Source organism: Pseudophryne corroboree, chromosome 11 (genome assembly GCF_028390025.1).
Source record: "Pseudophryne corroboree isolate aPseCor3 chromosome 11, aPseCor3.hap2, whole genome shotgun sequence".
Taxonomy (NCBI): domain Eukaryota; kingdom Metazoa; phylum Chordata; class Amphibia; order Anura; family Myobatrachidae; genus Pseudophryne; species Pseudophryne corroboree.
In genome coordinates, this window is record NC_086454.1 from 122,221,750 (window position 1) to 122,245,456 (window position 23,707).

Genomic DNA, 23,707 nt, shown 5'->3' on the forward strand with positions numbered 1-23,707 from the left:
AGCAAATAATGGCTGCTTTCCTCGCCACAAGGTCACATAGAGGCCCAAGCTTTGCGGGCTAGATTCCGGTGGAAATACTTTTCCGTTGTTCCCAATATGCAGCTTGTTGTGTAGGGCTATCCTTCCCACAGGTTACAATAGGATTTGTATCTGCTAATCAGCAGTTTTAAAGAAGGATGGTGTAGGATTCTGTAGAGGGGAGACGGAGTAAGGACTAAAACGCGGCCATCTCGATGCTCCGCCCACCGGAAGTCCATCGGAATTATTGTTTTTATAAACAATGAGCTAGATCCACTTCTAATTCCATTCCTGACCTGTAGGCGGCGTATGTTATTTCCCGTACAGTAAATGTAGCTGTAACATTAACTGAAGTGGAATTATTGTTTTTATAAACAATGAGCTAGATCCACTTCTAATTCCATTCCTGACCTGTAGGCGGCGCATGTTATTTCCCGTACAGTAAATGTAGCTGTAACATTAACTGAAGTGGAATTATTGTTTTTATAGACAATGAGCTAGATCCACTTCTAATTCTGCATCTGAACAGCAGGGGGCAAAAACGTACATAAACAGAAGGGGAAAAACAGGGTTTATAATAAATAATCTAATTCCTCTTCAGTTACTGAAACAGAAGGGGCTCTAGTCCCTACTTTAATAGTGTCTAGTTCCCCTTCCGTGAAAACGTACATAAACAAAAGGGGAAATAGAGGGCTTATAATAAATAGTCTAGTTCCTCTTCAGTTACTGAAACTAAAGGGGATCTAGAGCACAGGTCACTCTTACAATGGCCGAATGGCCTATATAAGGCAGACACGGGGCGCTGTGTAATTGGTGCCGCTCACTGGCTGGTCTAATCACGTGACACCATACTGACGCGCTCTTTATTCCAACAATCTTTATTGACACTACAGTCTAGTGACATTTTTTTTTCTCTCGCGCATGCGTGCAACCATATCCTGCGTGTTCCCTGGGCCCTGAATCCGATTTCTATTCCCCGATGAAGAAGCAGGGTGCCGCGGGACCCGGGGGGGTCACTGACCGCCTCACCAAGCCCAGCTGCCTGATCGTGGCCAGCGCGGTGACTGGAGGTGAGACAGTGGGCCTGATCATGTGATTGCCGCTGGGTCATGTGACTCACACCGCCTGCACAAATGACCTGTGTGTGTGTAACTTGCATATATCCCTGTAGCAGCTGCAATGTAGCATGATGTGTCTCGCGTATAGGGGTCCTTTACATCCTGCTCACACTGCTGTAGCACACATGCTGTTATACAGCAACAAGTGGCTACATAGAAGCAGCTAGGAGGTGACATTTATACCTCATGGCTAATTGGATTATAGTATACCCAAGACACTTCTGTATAGAGTTAAAAAAAAAAAAAAAGGCCTTTTTTTTTTTTTTTTTTTGTTAAATAAGTCATGAAGAGATAGGCTTACCATAACTTTTAAACCGTGACACTCATGAATGACAGGTTCTGTGACTGATTAAATCCAGGTTGATGTCAGCCAGCCACAGAACCTGTATAGTTCATGAGTGTCATGGTTTAAAGAGATAGTATGGTAAGACTGTTAAGATCAACTAGAATTTATCCCGCACCAGACTGCAATGTAACAATTAATTAGCAGTAACCAACTAACCATAAATAGAGCCCAATAAATGCCTATCCGTTATGTTGGAGGTGCTCCAGGAATAATGTAACAGGTATTCGGTAGGACCCACAACTCACCGAGGAAAGAAAATTCCTTTGTTTGGAGCACTCTTTTGTATAATGTTTATATAATAATGAAATGTTTGTTCAAAGTTAAAACGTAGCTTTTATTATTCAATATTAGACTATAAAATAAATGGGGTATATAATTCAAATACTGATTAATGAATTCCCCTACAGGTATGATGCTGGACGTGGTATTCGTCCTTGTGGCAAAAATATATCTGAGTAAGATCTATTCGTTCAACTTTAGTGTCTTTCTCAAACATAACTTAGAAGACCGTATTCTGTCTGGGTTCTAGCAGGCGGCATTCATAATACGTTGTAGATCGTTAGATCCTATAACTGAGTAAGATCTATTCGTTAAACTTGAGTGTCTTTCTTAGATTACTGTCTTTTGAGTTATGTTTAAGAAAGACACTCAAGTTTGACGAATAGATCTTACTCAGTTATAGGATCTAACGATCTACAACGTATTATGAATGCCGCCAGCTAGAACCCAGACAGATTACTGTCTTTTGAGTTATGTTTAAGATCTGTTCGTTAAACTTCAGTGTCTTTCTTAGACATAACTCAAAAGACAGTAATCTGTCTATGTTCTAGTAGACGGCATTTATAATATGTTGTTAATCGTTAGATCGGCATATCTCCTTTGTTGTGTCTCCAATGTTGATACAGGTTGAGTATCCCTTATCCAAAATGCTTGGGACCAGAAGTATTTTGGATATCATATTTTTCCGTATTTTGGAATAATTGCATACCATAATGAGATATCATGGTGATGGGACCTAAATATAAGCACAGAATGCATTTATGTTACATATACACCTTTATATACACAGCCTGAAGGTTATTTTAGACAATATTTTTTATAACTTTGTGCATTAAACAAAGTGTGTATACATTCACACAATTAATTTATGTTTCATATACACCTTATACACACAGCCTAAGGTCATTTAATACAATATTTTTAATAACTTTGTGTATTAAACAAAGTTTGTGTACATTGAGCCATCAAAAAACAAACGTTTCACTATCTCACTCAAAAAAGTCCGTATTTCGGAATATTTGGATATGGGATACTCAACCTGTATAGCAAAATCACAATAATAGTGAACACATTGATTCCTCTTCCATATTGTCAAAAAACTCATCAAGTCTTAATTCAAGTGTAACCATTCACTAAGATAGAACATTTATGACTACCCTTCCATATTGCTGGGCACCTCGTATACAAATCAGTTCAAATGTAACCATTCCACTTTGGTAAAGCACAGATGTAACAACCTGAAAATATGTATCCACTTGTTTATGTGACCAGTACGAAGGCCTCAGCAATAACAGTATCAAATGGAGTGGCTTCTAGGTGTAATACCTGGAGCAGTTTAGGTGTTTTTAATGGTGGTGACCACTGTTATTATGCAGAAGCATGCAGCAAATTTGCATATGTCCAACAAAATCAAGCAGGAATTAATTGACACTGTATTTAGTATATGGTCATGATGTAAATGAAGACCCCCTATAAGTGGCCAAATGGGAACATTAGAAGTATGTCAAAAGTCCCCAAGAAAAAAAGCAAATATCTGCCACTTTTAGCCCCTAGGAGCATGTGGGGTTATTGCCATATACAAGGAGAATGTATATAGTACTTGTGAAAAATGAAGGAAGAAGCAGTGGACACTCTAGTTAGCTATTCCCATCTGCTGTCTGATCTCATCTGTGAGCGGAGGACAGATGAGAGTGGGAATGCGAGCTGTGCCTGGGAAGAAAAGAAAGACAGTCAATGGCTTATGATCCCATCGCGGTGTTAGGTGGACCCTGATGCCTAACCGGCCTTGCAGGGTCCAGATGCGCCACTGGGACCGGAGCCAGTGTCCGTATGGCTCTAGTTCAGGCATTCCCAACCGCGGTCCTCAAGGCACACCAGCAGTGCAGGCTTTAGTGATATCCAGGCTTGAACACAGGTGACTTAATTAGTACCTTAGTTATTTTGATTTAACCATCTGTGCTGGGGCCTGGATATCCCTAAAACCTGCACTGTTGGTGTGCCTTGAGGACCGTGGTTGGGAATACCTGCTCTAGTTGTTTGACTACTAGTTCTGGCAGGGCATGCTACAACTTGTAGTTCTACAACAGCTGAATTTAGTAAAGATAAGTTGTCCTTGCAAAACAGCGTAAAAGAGCAATTTATGTTCCAAAGGTTATTAAGTTTACTAATACTGTTGCTAATTCTTCTGATTAGTAACATTTATCTGGTACACATTTGTGATCAGGTGTCTCCGCGCCATCATTCCTGCAGACCTTCACTCTTGCGAGCTCAGCATTTAATCTCCAAGTGGCTTCTCCGGGGGTGAGTTATAATAATGTTGCCATAAAAATAGGCTTGAGGATAAAAATGTAAAATCTTTTCACATGAATGAACTGATGTCAACCTGACCAGGATATATATTTGTTGAATTAGGTTAAGGTAAATTAATTGCTCTACAACAAACCTTTTAGGTGAGTTATTTATCCCAGTTTACTCCGTATAGGTGCGGCATGAGAGTGACGTCACAATAGTGTTTCGGCAAGTGTTTCAGCATAGAAAAGTATAGCATTCTACAACCTAAAGCAGGCATGTCCAAACTGGGTGTGGTTCGTTTTATCGACCGTATCTAGGTCGACAATGTTTAGGTCGACCACTATAGGTCGACAGTCACTAGGTCGACATGGATGGAAGGTCGACAGGGTTTCTAGGTCGATATGTGCTAGGTCGACAGGTCTAAAGGTCGACATGAGGATTTTTTATTTTTTTTTGTGTCGTTTTCTTCGTAAAGTGACCGGGATCCCAAATTAGTGCACCGCGTCCCCTCGCATGGCTCGCTTCGCTCGCCATGCTTCGGGCATGGTGCCTTCGCTCCACTACCGCTTCGCTCGGCACACTTTACCGTTCCAATAGTAGTCCACGTGGATCGTTAAGTATGAAAAAATCCCCCCCCCCCAAAAAAATGTGAAAAACTCATGTCGACCTTTAGACCTGTCGACCTAGCACATGTCGACCTAGAAACCCTGCCGACCTTCCATCCATGTCGACCTAGTGACTGTCGACCTATAGTGCTCGACCTAAACATTGTCGACCTAGACACTGTCGATCTTCAGACCGGATCCGTTGTGAAACTACATATCCCAGCATGCCCTGACACCGTTTTGCTGTCAGAGAATGCAAAAGTTGTGACAGGGCATGCTAGGATGTGTAGTTTCTCAACAGCTGGAGGGCCGCAGTTTGGACATGCCTGACCTAATATATATATAATATAGAGCTGCAGTTTAGCTCTTTCTCATTTAAGATTTTGCATGCAATACAAGGTACCTGCACTCTGGTGTAGAACACTTTCCTAAATATAAAATGTTAGGGTTCCGAAGTACATTCAGGTATGCCATCAGAAGTTTATCGGCCAGTTTGACATTAGTGTAAGTATAATAGTGAAATCCATTCAGTCATAATGCGCTACTTCCCTTTTGTATCTTTATTGTTATGTATTTTTCTTTGAGAAATAACAAAATATGTTTAATTATCAATACACTTAATTCAATATTTTTATATTACTTAATATGTTAAGTTTGAATCCTATTATCTATAGTTTTAAAGCCAGTGACCTTTCACCTCAGTGATGTAATTTGCGTTTGTTGTTTTTTTTTCAAGAAGAAATTATTTTTCTGTAATCTTTAAAATTTGCTCTAATTTATTATATTTATATTTTGGGTGAATCACACTGTGTGCATTATGCAATTGATTGTACTGTTGTAAATAGGTCCTAAACCTGTTTATTTTAACTATACGCAACCTATGGATTTGCAGCGAAAATAATTTCATATATGTATTGGAGAACATCTGAACTGCCTAGTCTGATTGTACAATAACATAGTTAAAACTGGCAGGTATGGAAAATGTACTCAAATTGAAAAAAGTGAACACTTATGTTTATCTTCAGTAACTTTTCTCTTTCAGGGAAAGGCTTTAGATTTTGTAGGTGTCAATGAAATAGACACAAGATGGTTCCAGGATTTCCAGTTGAAGCCATATGCCAATCCAGCAAGATTGGAGTCCATAGATGGTGAGCTGCAAGCCTGCTGTGATAGAGTATCTGGCCAGCAGAACTGTCCGTCAGTGTGGCACATTAGCAATGTTATGTGACCGTTCTATTTGAAGTTGTTATATCTTACGTCAGAGGTTTTCAAATGCGGTCTGCAAGGCACCCCAATGGTCCAGGTTTTAAGTATATACATGCTTGGCCACAGCTGACTTAATTAGCAGCTCAGTCAATTTGATTTAACCATCTGGACCATTGGACTGCCTTGAGGACCACGTTTCAGAACCTCTGCCTAAAGGTGCGTACACACTGTGCGATGTGCATAGCACCTGACATTGACTATGCGATTTGGCCGGAGCCCGGCACCACCGATATAGTTAATGTTGGGCTACCTGCACAGTCAATTTTTTCTTGCTATGTTGATGCCACGGGACTGCTGTGATGTCAATGAGCTATTAATGTTTCATGCAGACCACGTAAACCCTACTGTCTACTGCATAGAAAGGTGACTGATGAGCAAAGCCACCGTTACACATGTACAGTTCATGTTTTCTTTACCTTCTTCACCCTAGGCTCTCGGTACCATGCACTTCTAATCCCACATTGCCCGGGTGCTATGACTGACTTGGCAAACAGCGGTTATCTGGCGAGGATCTTGCAGAACTTCAAAGCAGAAAAGAGTAAGACAGAAGCAGCAGTAACAGAAAAATTACCCCTCTGTCTTAGAGTGAGGTTTGAACATTGTGCTATTTGGATAGCCTAATTTCTCTAACGTCCTAAGTGGATGCTGGGGACTCCGTAAGGACCATGGGGAATAGCGGCTCCGCAGGAGACTGGGCACAAAAGTAAAGCTTTAGAACTACCTGGTGTGCACTGGCTCCTCCCCCTATGACCCTCCTCCAAGCCTCAGTTAGATTTTTGTGCCCGAACGAGAAGGGTGCACACTAGGTGGCTCTCCTGAGCTGCTTAGTGAAAAGTTTAGTTTTAGGTTTTCTATTTTCAGTGAGACCTGCTGGCAACAGGCTCACTGCATCGAGGGACTAAGGGGAGAAGAAGCGAACTCACCTGCGTGCAGAGTGGATTGGGCTTCTTAGGCTACTGGACATTCGCTCCAGAGGGACGATCACAGGCCCAGCCATGGATGGGTCCCAGAGCCGCGCCGCCGGCCCCCTTACAGAGCCAGAAGACAGAAGAGGTCCGGAAAATCGGCGGCAGAAGACGTCCTGTCTTCAACAAGGTAGCGCACAGCACTGCAGCTGTGCGCCATTGCTCTCAGCACACTTCACACTCCGGTCACTGAGGGTGCAGGGCGCTGGGGGGGGGGGCGCCCTGAGACGCAATAAAAACACCTTGGATGGCAAAAAATGCATCACATATAGCTCCTGGGCTATATGGATGAATTTAACCCCTGCCAGAATACATAGAAAAACGGGAGATAAGGCCGCCGATAAGGGGGCGGAGCCTATCTCCTCAGCACACTGGCGCCATTTTCCCTCACAGCTCCGTTGGAGGGAAGCTCCCTGGCTCTCCCCTGCAGTCACTACACTACAGAAAGGGTTAAAAAAGAGAAGGGGGGCACTAATTACGCGCAGTATTAAAGACACAGCAGCTATAAGGGGAAAAACACTTATATAAGGTTATCCCTGTATATATATATAGCGCTCTGGTGTGTGCTGGCAAACTCTCCCTCTGTCTCCCCAAAGGGCTAGTGGGGTCCTGTCCTCTATCAGAGCATTCCCTGTGTGTGTGCTGTGTGTCGGTACGATTGTGTCGACATGTATGAGGAGAAAAATGATGTGGAGACGGAGCAGATTGCCTGTAATAGTGATGTCACCCCCTAGGGGGTCGACACCTGAGTGGATGAACTGTTGGAAGGAATTACGTAACAGTGTCAGCTCTGTATAAAAGACAGTGGTTGACATGAGACAGCCGGCTACTCAGCTTGTGCCTGTCCAGACGTCTCATAGGCCGTCAGGGGCTCTAAAGCGCCCGTTACCTCAGATGGCAGATATAGACGCCGACACGGATACTGACTCCAGTGTCGACGGTGAAGAGACAAATGTGACTTCCAGTAGGGCCACACGTTACATGATTGAGGCAATGAAAAATGTTAACACATTTCTGATAATACGAGTACCACCAAAAAGGGGTATTATGTTCGGTGAGGAAAAACTACCTGTAGTTTTCCTGAATCTGAGAAATTAAATGAGGTGTGTGATGATGCGTGGTTTTCCCCCGATAACAACTGATAATTTCTAAAATGTTATTGGCATTATATCCTTTCCCGCCAGAGGTTAGGGTGCGTTGGGAAACACCCCCTAGGGTGGATAAAGCGCTCACACGCTTGTAAGAACAAGGGCTCTACCCTCTCCTGAGATGGCCGCCCTTAAGGATCCTGCTGATAGAAAGCAGGAGGGCATCCTAAAAGGTATTTACACACATACTGGTGTTATACTGCGACCAGCAATCGCCTCAGCCTGGATGTGCAGTGCTGGGTTGGCGTGGTCGGATTCCCTGACTGAAAATATTGATACCCTAGATAGGGACAGTATATTATTGCCTATAGAGCATTTAAAAGATGCATTTCTATATATGCGTGATGCACAGCGGAATATTTGCCGACTGGCATCAAGTCTAAGTGCGTTGTCCATTTCTACCAGTAGAGGGTTATGGACACGACAGTGGTCAGGTGATGCGGATTCCAAACGACATTTGGAAGTATTGCCTTATTAAGGGGAGGAGTTATTTGGGGTCGGTCTTTCAGACCTGGTGGCCACGGCAACAGCTGGGAAATCCACGTTTGTACCCCAGGTCGCCTCTCAACATGAGAAGATGCCGTATTATCAGGCGCAGTCTTTTCGTGGGCAAGCGGGCAAAAGGTTCCTCATTTCTGCCCCGTGACAGAGGGAGAGGAAAAAGGCTGCAGAAATCAGCCAGTTCCCAGGAACAGAAACCCTCTCCCGCCTCTGCCAAGCCCTCAGTATGACGCTGGGGCTTTACAAGCAGAATCAGGCACGGTGGGGGCCCGTCTCAATGAATTTCAGCGCGCAGTGGGCTCACTCGCAAGTAGACCCCTGGATCCTTCAGGTGATATCTCAGGGGTACAAATTGGAATTCGAGACGTCTCCCCCTCGCCGTTTCCTAAAGTCGGCTTTACCGATGTCTCCTTCTGACAGGGAGACAGTTTTGGAAGCCATTCACAAGCTGTATTCCCAGCAGGTGATAATCAAGGTACCCCTCCTGCAACAGGGAACGGGGTATTATTCCACACTGTTGTGGTACCGAAGCCGGACGGCTCGGTGAGACCGATTCTAAATCTAAAATCTTTGAACACTTACATACAGAGCAGTGATTGCGAACCTGGAAGAAGAGGACTACATGATGTCTCGATACATCAAGGATGCTTACCTTCATGTCCCAATTTACCCTTCTCACCAAGGGTACCTCAGGTTTATGGTACAGAACTGTCACTATCAGTTTCAGACGCTGCCGTATGGATGGTCCACGGCACCCCGGGTCTTTACCAAGGTAATGGCCGAAATGATGATACTCCTTCAAAGGAAGGGAATTTTAGTTATCCCTTACTTGGACGATTCCCTGATAAGGGTAAGATCCAGGGAACAGTTGGAGGTCGGTGTAGCACTATCTCAGGTAGTGTTGCGGCAGCACGATTGGATTCTCAATATTCCAAAATCGCAGCTGATTCCGACGACTCGTCTTCTGTTCTTAGGGATGATCCTGGACACAGTTCAGAAAAAGGTGTTTCTCCCGGAGGAGAAAGTCAGGGAGTTATCCGAGCTAGTCGGGAACCTCCTATAACCGAGCCAAGTCTCAGTACATCAATGAGATGGTTCTGGAAAAAATGGTGGCTTCATATGAAGCAATCCCATGCGGCAGATTCCACGCAAGAACTTTCCAGTGGGACCTGCTGGACAAATGGTCTGGGTCGCATCTTCAGATGCATCAGCGGATAACCCTGTCACCAAGCACAAGGGTGTCTCTCCTGTGGTGGTTGCAGAGTGCTCATCTTCTAGAGGGCCGCACATTCAGGACTGGGTCCTGGTGACCACGGATGCCAGCCTGCGAGGCTGGGGAGCAGTCACACAGGGAAGGAATTTCCAGAGCTTATGGTCAAGCCTGGAGACATCACTTCACATAAATATCCTGAAGCTAAGGGCCATTTACAATGCTCTAAGCTCAGCAAGACCTCTGCTTCAAGGTCACCCGGAGTTGATCCATTCGGACAACATCACGGCAGTCACCCACGTAAACAGACAGGGTGACACAAGAAGCAGAAGGGCAATGGCAGAAGCTGCAAGGATTCTTCGCTGGGCGGAAAATCATGTGATAGCACTGTCAGCAGTATTCATTCCGGGAGTGGACAACTGGGAAGCAGACTTCCTCAGCAGACACGACCTCCACCCGGGAGAGTGGGGACTTCACCCAGAAGTCTTCCACATGTTTATAAAACTCGACAAGTATTGCGCCAGGTCAAGGGACCCTCAGGCAATAGCTGTGGACGCTCTGGTAACACAGTGGGTGTACCAGTCAGTGTATGTGTTCCCTCCTCTGCCTCTCATGACCAAGGTACTGAGAATTATAAGATGTAGAGGAGTAAGCACTATATTCGTGGCTCCGGATTGGCCAAGAAGGACTTGGTAACCGGAACTTCAAGAGATGCTCACGGAGGATCCGTGGCCTCTACCTCTAAGAAGGGACCTGCTCCAGTAAGGACCCTGTCTGTTCCAAGACTTACCGCGGCTGCGTTTAACGGCAGGGCGGTTGAACGCCGGATCCTGAAGGAAAAAGGCATTCCAGATGAAGTCATCCCTATCCTGATCAAAGCCAGGAAAGATATAACCGCAAAACATTATCACCGCATTTGGCGAAAATATGTTGCGTGGTGCGAGGCCAGTAAGGCCCCGACGGAGGAATTTTCAACTAGGTCGATTCCTACATTTCCTGCAAACAGGAGTGTCTATGGGCCTGAAATGGGGGTCCATTAAGGTTCAAATTTCGGCCCTGTCAATTTTCTTCCAAAAAGAACTAGCTTCAGTCCCTGAAGTTCAGACGTTTGTGAAAGGGGTACTGTATATACAGCCTCCTTTTGTGCCTCCAGTGGCACCTTGGGATCTAAATGTAGTTTTTGGGTTCCAAAAGTCACATTGGTTTGAACCACTTAAATATGTGGAGTTAAAATATCTCACATGGAAAGTGGTCATGCTGTTGGCCCTGGCCTGGGCCAGGTGCGTGTCAGAATTGGCGGCTTTATCCTGTAAAAGCCCTCATCTGATTTTCCATTCGGACAGGGCGGAATTGAGGACTTGTCCTCAGTTTCTCCCTAAGGTGGTTTTCAGCGTTTCACCTGAATCAACCTATTGTGGTGCCTGCGGCTACTAGGGACTTGGAGGACTCCAAGTTGCTAGACGTTGTCAGAGCCCTGGAAATATAGGTTTCCAGGACGGCTGGAGTCAGAAAATCTGACTCGTTTGTTTATTCTGTATGCACCCAACAAGCTGGGTGCTCCTGCTTCTAAGCAGACTATTGCTCGTTGGATTTGTAGTACAATTCAGCTTGCACATTCTGTGGCAGGCCTGCCACAGCCAAAATCTGTAAAAGCCCATTCCACACGGAAGGTGGGCTCATCTTGGGCGACTGCCCGAGGAGTCTCGGCTTTACAACTTTGCCGAGCAGCTACTTGGTCAGGAGCAAATACGTTTGTAAAATTCTACAAATTTGATACCCTGGCTGAGGAGGACCGGGAGTTCTCTCATTTGGTGCTGCAGAGTCATCCGCACTCTCCCGCCCGTTTGGGAGCTTTGGTATAATCCCCATGGTCCTTACGGAGTCCCCAGCATCCACTTAGGACGTTAGAGAAAATAAGAATTTACTTACCGATAATTCTATTTCTCGTAGTCCGTAGTGGATGCTGGGCGCCCATCCCAAGTGCGGATTGTCTGCAATACTGGTACATAGTTATTGTTACCAAAAAATCGGGTTATTGCTGTAGTGAGCCATCTTTTCTAGAGGCTCCTCTGTTATCATGCTGTTAACTGGGTTTAGAGCACAAGTTATATGGTGTGATTGGTGTGGCTGGTATGAGTCTTACCCGGGATTCAAAATCCTTCCTTATTGTGTACGCTCGTCCGGGCACAGTATCCTAACTGAGGCTTGGAGGAGGGTCATAGGGGGAGGAGCCAGTGCACACCAGGTAGTTCTAAAGCTTTACTTTTGTGCCCAGTCTCCTGCGGAGCCGCTATTCCCCATGGTCCTTACGGAGTCCCCAGCATCCACTACGGACTACGAGAAATAGAATTATCGGTAAGTAAATTCTTATTTTTTGTGGCGTTCATATGCAGTCTGGGTGATGGGCACAACTGTCTTTTCCAATGGAAATTCTAGAAACAAACAAAAGGAAATTCTAATTTAGCAATAAGACTTGCTAGAGTTCCGGACGGATTCTGCATGGGAAGTCAATACTCACTATATCCACAGCGAGTAAGTCGACCTCACACTGTCGGCACTGATAACCCCGACACTGTTGTAATGCTACTTAGAGCATTGTAACCATGCGGGTGTTATAACTGTAAACATTCCGGTAAGCAACATGTTTAAAGTTATAATACACCCGGTTAAAATGCTGTAGCATTACACCCATGTCTGGATCTCTGTGTCAGCATTGACACTCTATCACTGTGGTGATAGTGCCGACATCCTGACTGCATCCCATTCCAAATATCAGTGAAACGTAAACCTATAAAGTTCTTCTCCAGCAGTTCTAACTTGTTGTGTCTTCAATAATCAGCTTAATGTGCTACTGGCATCCTTCTCACCAAATGCTGATGTGTATTGGCCAGTTACACTGACCTCTGTATTACCCTTCTGCTTGGATGTTACATAAAACAGGAAAAAATAGGAAATTAACTTAACTCACTCCTTTACCAATGATCACTCACTAGTGGTGGTTCCTCCAGTGGACTCTCCAGTCATTTGCTGCGTTCAGCGGAGTGCCTGTATTTCTCTTTAGTGATGTATGGCTCCCTCTGTAGTAGTGATCTGATGCAGTGGTTCTAAGGTTGGTGTGCAAATGGTTTGGGCATGAACATCTATTTCTAGAATAATAATATACTGTGAAAGAGCTGTCTTTTAATAGAGACTAGTCCACATGCATACAATCGTTGTGAAAGTATTAGGCCAATTAAAAAGATACTATATAGCTGGCAGAATGTGAAATACGTGACATGGTAAGTATTAACATGAAAAGATGCAGAACTTGTGGTGGTCATGGCGGGGAGCAGATTACAATACCAATTCTCGTCTCCACTGAGAGGCACTTTGTCACACTCGCCGGGAATCGTGTTTCTCCTATATGGAGAAGTATTTCTCCCCTTCTATGCCCACCAATTGCCAGTGCTCAGAGAAGAAGATGGGGGACCCCAATATGGTTGCTGCACCTTCTTCCCAGGCAGATTTCTGTAGCCTCTGTCCTCCTTCTCCTCTAATGAAGAGCTTCCTGAATCCTCCCATTTCTTACCTAGATGTGCTCAAAGCCATTAAGTAGACTCTGACTTCTCAGCTGCAAGAGCAGGCAGAGCCATTCAGGCAGACATTGCAGGAAGGGAAAGATCTCTATTATACAGTATGGGATGCAGTTACGTGACCGGCTATCAGGAGACCGCCAGTCACTATACCGATGCCGGATTCCCGCCCGGTTGAAAGCCAGACTGTTGGCATGCCAGCTGACAGGGACTATTCCCACTCGTGGGTGTCCACGACACCCATAGAGTGCGAATAGAACCAGTGGCGAGCGCAGCTTCATTCCACTCTTTCTCCCCCCCCCCCCCCCTCCCCCACTGGCAATCTAAACAACTGGATCCTGGCGTCTGTATGGGGACTGGCAGTATCCCAACCGCCAGTCACCCATACCCAACCCTACAGTATACATAAATTGAACTCCCGGGCGTGGGACGTAACACATTCTCTATAAAAAAAACAAACGCCAATAGCCAATTGCATGCAAATGTAACTACAAGAAACCACTGATCCGTCAATAATGTAATCATAGCTATTGTACTTGTCAACATGCATGCAGCTAGGCTTTCATGTTCATTGTCCTGTTACTATGTATACAGAAAGAAATTGATGGTTTACAGAGCTTGCCTCATATTGGGGGTCATTCCGTCCCGATCGCTCGCTTCAGTTCATCGCAGCGATCGGGTCGGAACTGCGCCGCAGTGCGCCTGCGCATGCCAGCCATCGTTGGCAGAGGCGGTCGCTGGACGGCGGCGCTTAGCCGCCGTTTAGGGGGCGCGGTCCGGCCAACGCAGGCATGGCCGGATCGTTGGTGGGGGCGGGCCGCGGCGGCTGCGTGACGTCACACGCAGCCGCTGCGACCCGGGGCAGCAAAAGAGGTTCTCCCGGCCAGCCGCAGGAGCTGCGCTGGTCAGGAGTAACTGCGCTCGCCAGGCAGACTAGCCCTATGCTGGGTGTCCCCCCGCATGGAAGGGATTTATATAGTTTTTTTTTTTTTTCTCCTGCAGGGTCCACGGGTTATCCACAGGATAACATTGGGATATGAGGTAGCGACAGCGGATTGGCACCAAACGATCAAAGCTTTTGGCCTCCCAGAATGCAACGGCCCCTCCCTATATCCCCGCCTCCTGGCTCAGACAAATCAGTTTTTGGTTTGGTGCGGCAGAAGCCGGACCATGGTCAATGGGCTGCTGGTTTTTAGCAGCCATAAGCTTTTTTTTTTTTTTTTTTTTATATTCTTACTAATTTTTTTGAGCAATCTTTCTAAAAAGCATCTTTTACGTACATTAGAAAGAGTTTCTCCAACAACTCCACGCCGAGTTGCGACAGTGCTGTTTCGGCGGGCGTCTGTGTAGGATATACTAGCAAGTCCAACAGATGTTACCAGGCTGTGGCCGGAGCACGGGGAGAAGGTAAGGCATCGGTTCCGCTTAGTAGGGGAAACGTGAGACACAGCTGCACTGTTTCAGGAAGGAGACTACCGAACAGTCGCTGACGCGGCTGCCACTCTGGGTGCACCAGCGCTAGGCCTCAGATCATAGGCTCCAGGGGTAGTATGAGGCCGCGATCCCTAGGGTTGATGTCGGCAGTGGGGGTAAGACACTCCCTGGGTCGCATGCCCCGGTTCATGATCAGTTTCCTCCGAGTTGACGGGGCGGTTGTGTACACTAATCGCGTCTGGATCCACTCAGCGTTCACTAACGTATTGATCGGTCCTGGAAGCAGGATGAAGTCTCCCTGTATCCCACTCTCCTGAGCTGGGTGATACAGCACTAAGGGCCCAATTCAGACCTGATCGCTAGCAGGTGATTTTTGCACTGCTGCGAACAGATAGTCGCCACCTACAGGGGGAGTATATTTTAGCTGTGCAAGTGTGCGAACGCATGTGTAGCAGCGCTGTATGAACAGATCTTGTGCAGTCTCTGCGCAGCCCAGGACTTACTCAGCCGCTGCAATCGCATCAACCTGTCCGGGACCGGAATTGACGTCAGGAACCCTCCCTGCACACGCATGGACACGCCTGCGTTTTTCAAACACTCCCAGAAAACGGTCAGTTGCCACCCACAAATGCCTTCTTCCTGTCAATCTCCTTGCAAACGCCTGTGCAGATGGATCCTTCACACAATCTGCTTTGTACCTGTGCGACGCGCCTGCGCATTGCATACGCATGCGCAGTTTAGACCTGATCGCCCGCCGTATGAAAACGCAGCCTAGCGATCAGGTCTGAATTAGCCTCCAAGTCTCTATCTACCTTTGAGTATGAATAGTTGGATAAGTGCCTGATGCATATGAGTCTGTAAACTATTGCTGCTGTTTCTTTCACTGTGCGACTGAATACGGTTAAACTCCTATATAAGGTAATGCAGTAATATGTTTCTCCTACATACTTGAAATGTATCTGTAGTTGATTATGTGCTTATTATACTAATGTATAACCTGTGACTGATTGCTAGTGTGATTGCTGACTTTACTATAATTCTGTCAGTTTCTGTGTATTCCGATCCTCAATGCTGGTGCAAGGGAGGGATCGAATTGTATGTCACTTTAACAAATTTTAAAGTGATTGCAGTCACAAATTGTGTATTAAACACTGTACAGGTGTGTGATTTTATTTATCATGTCTGAGAGGCAAGTGTGAGGATACATTCTTCACAGCAGCACCTACATTCATTTCATGTTTGTCTTGTAAAACTGGGTCAACCTCTCAGGATCTGGTTCAAACTGGATTATGTGCAAAATGTTTTAGCTTTCACCAAAGCCTCTTGAATAATCCAAGGCAGGCACAGGTTCAAGTTGAACCACCATGGGCTACTTTTGCACAGACATTATCCAGTATAGCTGAGCGGATAATGCCGGCTCCTATACCAGGAATAGGTTACCCTATTAACTCTTACATGCAACATTCCACCTGGGGTTTATCGCATCCAGTACAGGAAACTGCAGCCTCTCAACAAAAACAGGCTTTATAGCTGGTGGTAAGTAAATCGCATAGACATGAAACAACATCTTCAGTCTACACATGTTTCAGATGAGGACCTGTCTGAGGATGAGGACTCATCGCACTCCGGGTCTGCATACAGAATTGAGGATGAAGGCCACAGCTCAGTGGACATACCTGAGTTAATTAGTGCTATGAAAGCCATTCTATCCTTAGAGGAGGCAGCAGAGCCTTTGGAAAAATCTAAGGCACCTGTGTTTAAACGTCCCAAAACAGTTAGGACTGAGTTTCCTGGGTCAGAACAGCTGACTGAAATTATGCAAGAGGATTGGGTTACATTCCCATTATCTTCTTCCTGCTGGGGACTGTTTAAATAGGGAGGTGGCTCCCAAAGTAGATACGTATTTCATCCGATTGGTGCGAAAATCTACATTACCTCTGCCTTCAACATCATTAAATGATGTCACGGATAGGAAAATAGATGGTTTTGTAGAAACCATTTTTTTTCTGGTCTGGGGCAATAATAAGACCAGCATGGCTTCAGCCTGAATGGCAAAAGCAATGGCAGCCTGGGCTGATGCGTTGGAGGATGATCTTTCATTGGTATCTAGAGAGCAAAAATCCCATTTTGCACATAGCAAACAGGCTGCTATTTTTATGGAAGAAGCAGCCGTGAATATGGGTACAATTGCCTCTCGGGCATCAGCCTAAGCAGTAGCAGCTCGCAGAGCGGTTTGGATACGTACATGAACAGCGGACTCAGAATCCAAGAAGGCTCTGGAGCAGAGCTGGCCAAACCAGTCCTCGAGATCTACCAACAGTTCACATTTTCCAGACCACCTAGCTGGTGCACAGGTGTAGTCATACTAATTTATATGTGCTGCATACATTCCTAACTGACAATTCTACAGATCTCCACGAGGCCTGGAAAACATGAACTGTTGGTAGATCTTGAGGACCGGTCTGGCCAGCCCTGCTCTGGAGTCTTTGCCTTTTACTGGAGATATTCTTTTTGGTAAATAATTAAACAGTATTTTAGAGTCAGAAGCTCCAAGAAAGTGAAGTTTCCACACACAAATCTAAGCCTATATTTCCAGCTTTTCGGACTCAAGGAAAAGGAAAAGCAAAAGGAAAGGGTTATGGCAAAGTCTCAATCTGACAAGTCTGGTAAGACTAAAAATCATTGGGTTGCCAGAGGGCCGGCTTCCAAATCAGAAGATAAGCCATCAGCCTGATGGTGCGGGCCTCCACCTGGGGGACCCCAGGGTGGGAGGCCGGATTCTTCAGTTTGCACAGATCTGGCAGCAGTCTACCACAGATGCCTGGGTGCAAGAAGCGGTATCTCACGGTTATGCTTTTGCTTTCAAGAAACACCCTCCTCAAAGGTTTTTTTTGTACCATCCCATGTTCAGTGGAAACGAAGGCCAGGGCTTTGCAAGAGGCAGTTCAGAAGTTGCTTCAGTCAGGAGTGATAATTCTAGTTCCTACTGCGCAACGAGGACAAGGTTTTTATTCCAACCTGTTTCTAGTCCAGAAGCCAAATGGGTCGTTCCGGCCCATACTTGGTCTCAAAGTGCTGAACAGATACATTTGGGTGCCTCTGTTTCATATGGAGACTTTGTTCCATTATTTTGGCCATGGAGCCGGAGGATTTTATAGTATCCCTGGATATCCAAGATGCTTACCTACATGTTCTTATAGCACTGTCCCATCAGCGCTATCTTAGGTTTGCTTCCTCCAGCAACATTTTCAGTTTCAGGCACTACCATTTGGACTGGCCACAGCTCCCAGAGTGTTCACCAAAATTATGGTGGTAATGGCGTCTTATCTCCGTCAACAGGGGATAAGGATTTTTCCATACCCAACGACTTACTAATCCTGGCACAATCTCGGGAATTGCTTCAGTGTCATCTGCAACAGACAATTGCTTGTTTACAGAGACATGGTTGGCTCATAAATTGGGCAAAGTTGTCCCTTGTTCCGTCACAACGGATGATTCACATGGGGGCTGTGTTGGATTCGGGTCTTCAGAGAGTAATTTTACGTCTGAACAAAATAGCCAAAATGCAGTCAAGGATTCAGGAGCTGCTACACAGTCAAAGGGTATCCATTCACACAGCACTGTGTGTGATGGGGTTGATGGTGTCGATATTCGACATAGTGGAGTAAGCTCAGTTCCACTTGAGGCCTTTGCAATGTCTGATCCTTTCCAAATGGAATGGTTTTCATCAGACAATAAAAATGCAGACTATGGTCCTTCCTCTGGAAGTAAGGAGGTCATTAGCCTGGTGGCTACAGACATCCCATCTGGACAAAGGGAGACCCTTTTGGATATCAGGTTGGAAAATTCTGACAACGGATGCCAGCCTTCAGGGCTTGGGAGCGGTGTCAGGAAGGAGTTGCTTCCAGGGGCAGTGGATCAAGGAAGAAAGTTGCCTGCCAATAAATCTATTGGAACGTCGGGCCATATATATGGCACTTATTCAAGCAAAGGACATCCTTCAGGGGAAACCAGTCCAAATCCGCTCAGACAATACAACGGCAGTAGCGTACCTCAACCATCAGGGAGGAACTCGCAGCCAAAGCGCAATGAAGGAGGTAAGTCGCACGTTAATGTGGGCAGAACTTCATCATCCAGCCTTGTCCGCAGTGTTCATTCCGGGAGTCCTAAACTAGGAAGCAGATTTTCTCTGTCGACACGCCATTTATGCAAACGAATGGGCTTTACACCCGAGGTCTTCCAAATTCTGGTAAACAAGTGGGGGTTACCGGAGATAGATCTCATGGCGTCACGTCAGAACAACAAAGTTCCTGCATACGGGTCAAGAACATAGGATCCCAAAGCAATCTTTGTGGGTGCTCTGTTAGTGAGATGGGACTTTCGTCTGGCTTATGTGTCTTCACCAATCGCCCTGTTACCCAGGGTAATACGAAAGGCAAAATAAGGAAGGGGCGCCGTGATACTAATAGCTCCGGCTTGGCCCAGAAGACATTGGTAAACAGATCTGCAGAGGATGTCGATGGATGATCCATTCCTACTCCCTCAACGTCCAGATCTACTGTCTCGGTCCTTGCTATCACAAGCACCTGGACTGTCTTTGACGGCGTGGCTCTTGAGACTTCCATCCTGAAAGCAAGAGGATTCTCACAACAGGTAATTCAAACAATGCTCAGAGCAAGGAAACCTTCCTCCGCTCGCATTTATCACCGAATATGGCAAAAGAATTGTGAGAAAAAACAGAACAGGACAAATGTCCCTAACTGTTTATCTTCCGGCGCTGATAATAATTAGTATGTTAATAGTGAAACAAAAGCAGCTGAGTAAGACAACTAGCTAGGTTGCCAACAATATGGAAAACAAAGAGAAGAAATATACTCCGCGCTTTATGTACACTGTATCAAATTATATCAAACTATAGTGTGCAGTCTGTCATGTAGAATAATTGACTCAGTTAAACGTCAAAGATACATATAAATCAATTTATATTCAATAATCTTTAAAAATGACAAAATTTAAACGAACAAGCAGCATGTAGTTTGCAACAAATAGCTATTAAGTATTAACCACAATCGGTATAGCACACAATATATTAAGGCTATTTAGTTATATTTAATACATAAAATTAACACACACTGGCGTCCCAGTGATTATTAAAATGTCCCGCAAGGATTAATCACAGCCTTATAATGAAGAGCTTCTACAGATATTGATGTATAATTACCCATGTGCTGGTTCCTGAGATAGTAAGTAGACAGGGTCCGTTTTTATAGCTGTGCACATATATGGGTATATTATACTTTTTGGGATGATTATAGCTGAATCAAGGACTGCCTTATAATTACCACAGCACTGTTCCGAGCAAATGGTGATCTTTAATAACCTGTACGTGGATCTCCAAAGGACACATTCCTCGTCACGGGTGTTAGACCTCACAGCGGAGGCCAGCAGCAGTCACTCAGTGAGGGCAAACGGAGTCCTGGGCGTCAGTAGTATAGCACGGAGATCGAAAGCAGTGCTCCAGCTGAGAGCCGCCGGCTGATGCGCCCGGCGTGTATCAGGCCGTGGTAAGTTGAAGCTGTGGAGAGCCGTGTGCGGGCTCAATTAGCGGGTTGATTTCAATTTGAATGGTGCAGTGACTGGAAAATTGACCCTAGGTCTTTCAGAGTTTCTAGAGTCCTGATCTTCTTTAAGGCAGGAATGGACAAAGGTCTAAGAGTTGCTTCCTTGAAAGTGCAAGTTTCAGCATTGACTGTATGGTTCCAAAAGAAAATTGCTAACCTACAGGATGTGCGCACTTTTTACCACAGAATGCTGCACATTCAACCTCCTTTTGTTCCTCCTACAGTGCCTTGGGGCTTAAGTTTAGTCCTAAAGGCCCTTCAAGTTACCCCATTTGAACCACTAAAACGAGTGGATCTTAAATGGTTGACAGCTAAAGTTCACTTTCTACTGGCTATTGCTTCAGCTAGAAGAGTTTCAGATTTAGATGCATTGTTGTGTCTCCCTCCTTTTCTGATTATTTTTTTTTTTTTTTTATCTAGATAGAGCTGTTCTCAGATCCAAATCTGGGTATCTTCCGAAGGTGGTGTCTAAATTCCACCTTAACGAAGAAATTGTAGTCCCGGCCTTTCAAGGGCCGGACCTTTCTGCAGGAGATGCATCGTTGGACGTAGTCTGTGCTATAAGGATCTATGTGGATCGTGCCGGTGCCGTCAGAAAACAGACACTCTCTTCATTCTCTATGGACTGGGGGTGGCCTGCTGATAAGCAGACACTGGCGAGTTGGCTTCGAATTACTATTTCGGAAGCATGTTCTCAAGCTGATCTCCTGATTCCCGCTAATGTCTCTGCTCACTCTACTCGTAAGGTAGGTCTGTCATGGGCAGCACAGCGTGGTGCTTCAGCAGAACAGATATGTAAGGCAGCCACATGGTCTTCCATTAACACATTCATTAGACATTATGTCTTTGATACCTTTGCCTCTCAGGACGCTGAATTCGGGCGAAGGATTCTCCTGTCCAATCAAGAGCGTCCCCACCACTAAATTGCTTTGGAACATCCCAATGTTATCCTGTGGATAACCTGTGAACCCTGCAGGAGAAATAATTGTTATGGTAGACTTACCGGTGATAGGTGAAATACAGTTATGTCCACAGGGATCCCATTCTGACGCACCTGACTTGAGGATCCTTTCACTTACTAACCTGTTCCTTCTTGTACGGAACGGTGTGCATGTGTGGTGTTCTCACCTGATTAGGGCTGTCTATGATGCTCCTGCCTTGAGCTTTGGAAAACAACTGATTTTGCCTGAGGCAGGGATATAGGGACTAGGTGCTTCATCGCGCCCTATGGGCGCTCTTCACACCGTCGGAAGGGACTGCGCCCCCTTAACCCCTGCACGTCTTTCTGGGGTTCAATATTTGTATTATATGGCGGTGCTAGTTTTGTTAGTGGTTAAATATTGGATGACGAAAGGGCGTCCGATGGCGTGAACAGCGCCTGCAGGGCACAGTGTGCAGAATGTAGCGGTTGGGGGGAGCTCAGATGAGGCAGGATGTCTGTAGATGCTGCGGGTGGAGGGGGGGCGGATGCGGGGGGGGGGGGGGTGAGGGACCTATAACTATGTGATTGTATGTGTAACAATATATAGGACAGGGATAAGGATCTATGTGGTATAGACATACCCGCATGAAGAGGTATATGGTGTCATTAGACACAGAGGGGAGTGCTGGTACAATGAGGAACAGGGGCAGCTGTGTCCTGTCTGTACACTATTCAAGGAAAAAACAATGAGAGGATAGATCAAAGGCGATAAAATGGAATAAATTTTGATATACGTCACATGTTATGATGTCCTTTTGGATATTCACTCTTTCAATTGTCTCATGATATCCAGATGTCAAACATGAAAAAAAGAGAGATGGTACACATACATGGGTGGTATTGCTTTAAACACTGATTGAACAACCTATAAGTGTCCAGAAAGAGGAAGCCTAAAGTGTCGGACCCAATTTGATAGTAGATGAGGATAGTATCTCGCCACCACTCTACCGATATTTGTGGACGTACCGAAACTTACATCAGAATATGTAAGAACAGGTGTATAAAGGTATCTTTAAAATGCTGTATCCCACGTGATGTAAGACAGAAAGAAAACTACTTCAGAAGACGTACCCCACTCACTTTGGAGGGGGATTGTTTCCACGTATAAAGGTATCTTTCAAGCCAGGATCAGGAATGACATCCACGATAATTTAAAAGGTTTTATAAAAAATTCATAAAACAGCAATCTGATGTTTTTCTATGTGGTTTCTACTCTCTGGTTTGTACAGAACATGCAGGTCAGAAGTAATAGACAAAAATGATGTAATCCGGTTTTACACCAGTACTGTCATGTTAGACATACTCCAAAAGTGGTGTCCCATAAAAAGAACAAAAAAATTAAATAAAAGAATGATGAAAACTCACTACCTGGTTTCACCAACGACGTTTCGACCTCCTGGGTCTTTTTCAAGGTGCATATCCAGGTAGTGATGGCATCGGTATTTATGCTCCAGAGCTTTCACAAACACAGTTGCAATTGCGTACAACAGGCATTGTTGCCTGTTGTACGCAATTGCAAATGTGTTTGTGAAAGCTCTGGAGCATAAATACCGATGCCATCACTACCTGGATATGCACCTTGAAAAAGACCCAGGAGGTCGAAACGTCGTTGGTGAAACCAGGTAGTGAGTTTTCATCATTCTTTTATTTAATTTTTTTGTTCTTTTTATGGGACACCACTTTTGGAGTATGTCTAACATGACAGTACTGGTGTAAAACCGGATTACATCATTTTTGTCTATTACTTCTGACCTGCATGTTCTGTACAAACCAGAGAGTAGAAACCACATAGAAAAACATCAGATTGCTGTTTTATGAATTTTTAATAAAACCTTTTAAATTATCGTGGATGTCATTCCTGATCCTGGCTTGAAAGATACCTTTATACGTGGAAACAATCCCCCTCCAAAGTGAGTGGGGTACGTCTTCTGAAGTAGTTTTCTTTCTGTCTTACATCACGTGGGATACAGCATTTTAAAGATACCTTTATACACCTGTTCTTACATATTCTGATGTAAGTTTCGGTACGTCCACAAATATCGGTAGAGTGGTGGCGAGATACTATCCTCATCTACTATCAAATTGGGTCCGACACTTTAGGCTTCCTCTTTCTGGACACTTATAGGTTGTTCAATCAGTGTTTAAAGCAATACCACCCATGTATGTGTACCATCTCTCTTTTTTTCATGTTTGACATCTGGATATCATGAGTGAATATCCAAAAGGACATCATAACATGTGACGTATATCAAAATTTATTCCATTTTGTTATCGCCTTTGATCTATCCTCTCATTGTTTTTTCCTTGAATATTGTTTTGATCTGTTATTTGGACAGATCTGTTGAGGATC

General features: G+C 45.0%; 1 protein-coding gene across 1 annotated transcript in view; it reads left to right on the top strand.

Moving 5' to 3' along the window:
- The first annotated feature begins 889 nt into the window (after positions 1–889).
- Positions 890–23,707, top strand: part of GATD1 (glutamine amidotransferase class 1 domain containing 1) — a 47,328-nt gene continuing 24,510 nt past the window's right edge. Inside the window, exons 1-4 of the mRNA XM_063944778.1 lie at positions 890–1,088; positions 3,986–4,062; positions 5,701–5,806; positions 6,355–6,462. Of these exons, the coding sequence (XP_063800848.1) occupies positions 998–1,088; positions 3,986–4,062; positions 5,701–5,806; positions 6,355–6,462 (382 nt within the window). The 5' untranslated portion in view covers positions 890–997. The remainder of the gene's footprint in view (positions 1,089–3,985; positions 4,063–5,700; positions 5,807–6,354; positions 6,463–23,707) is intronic.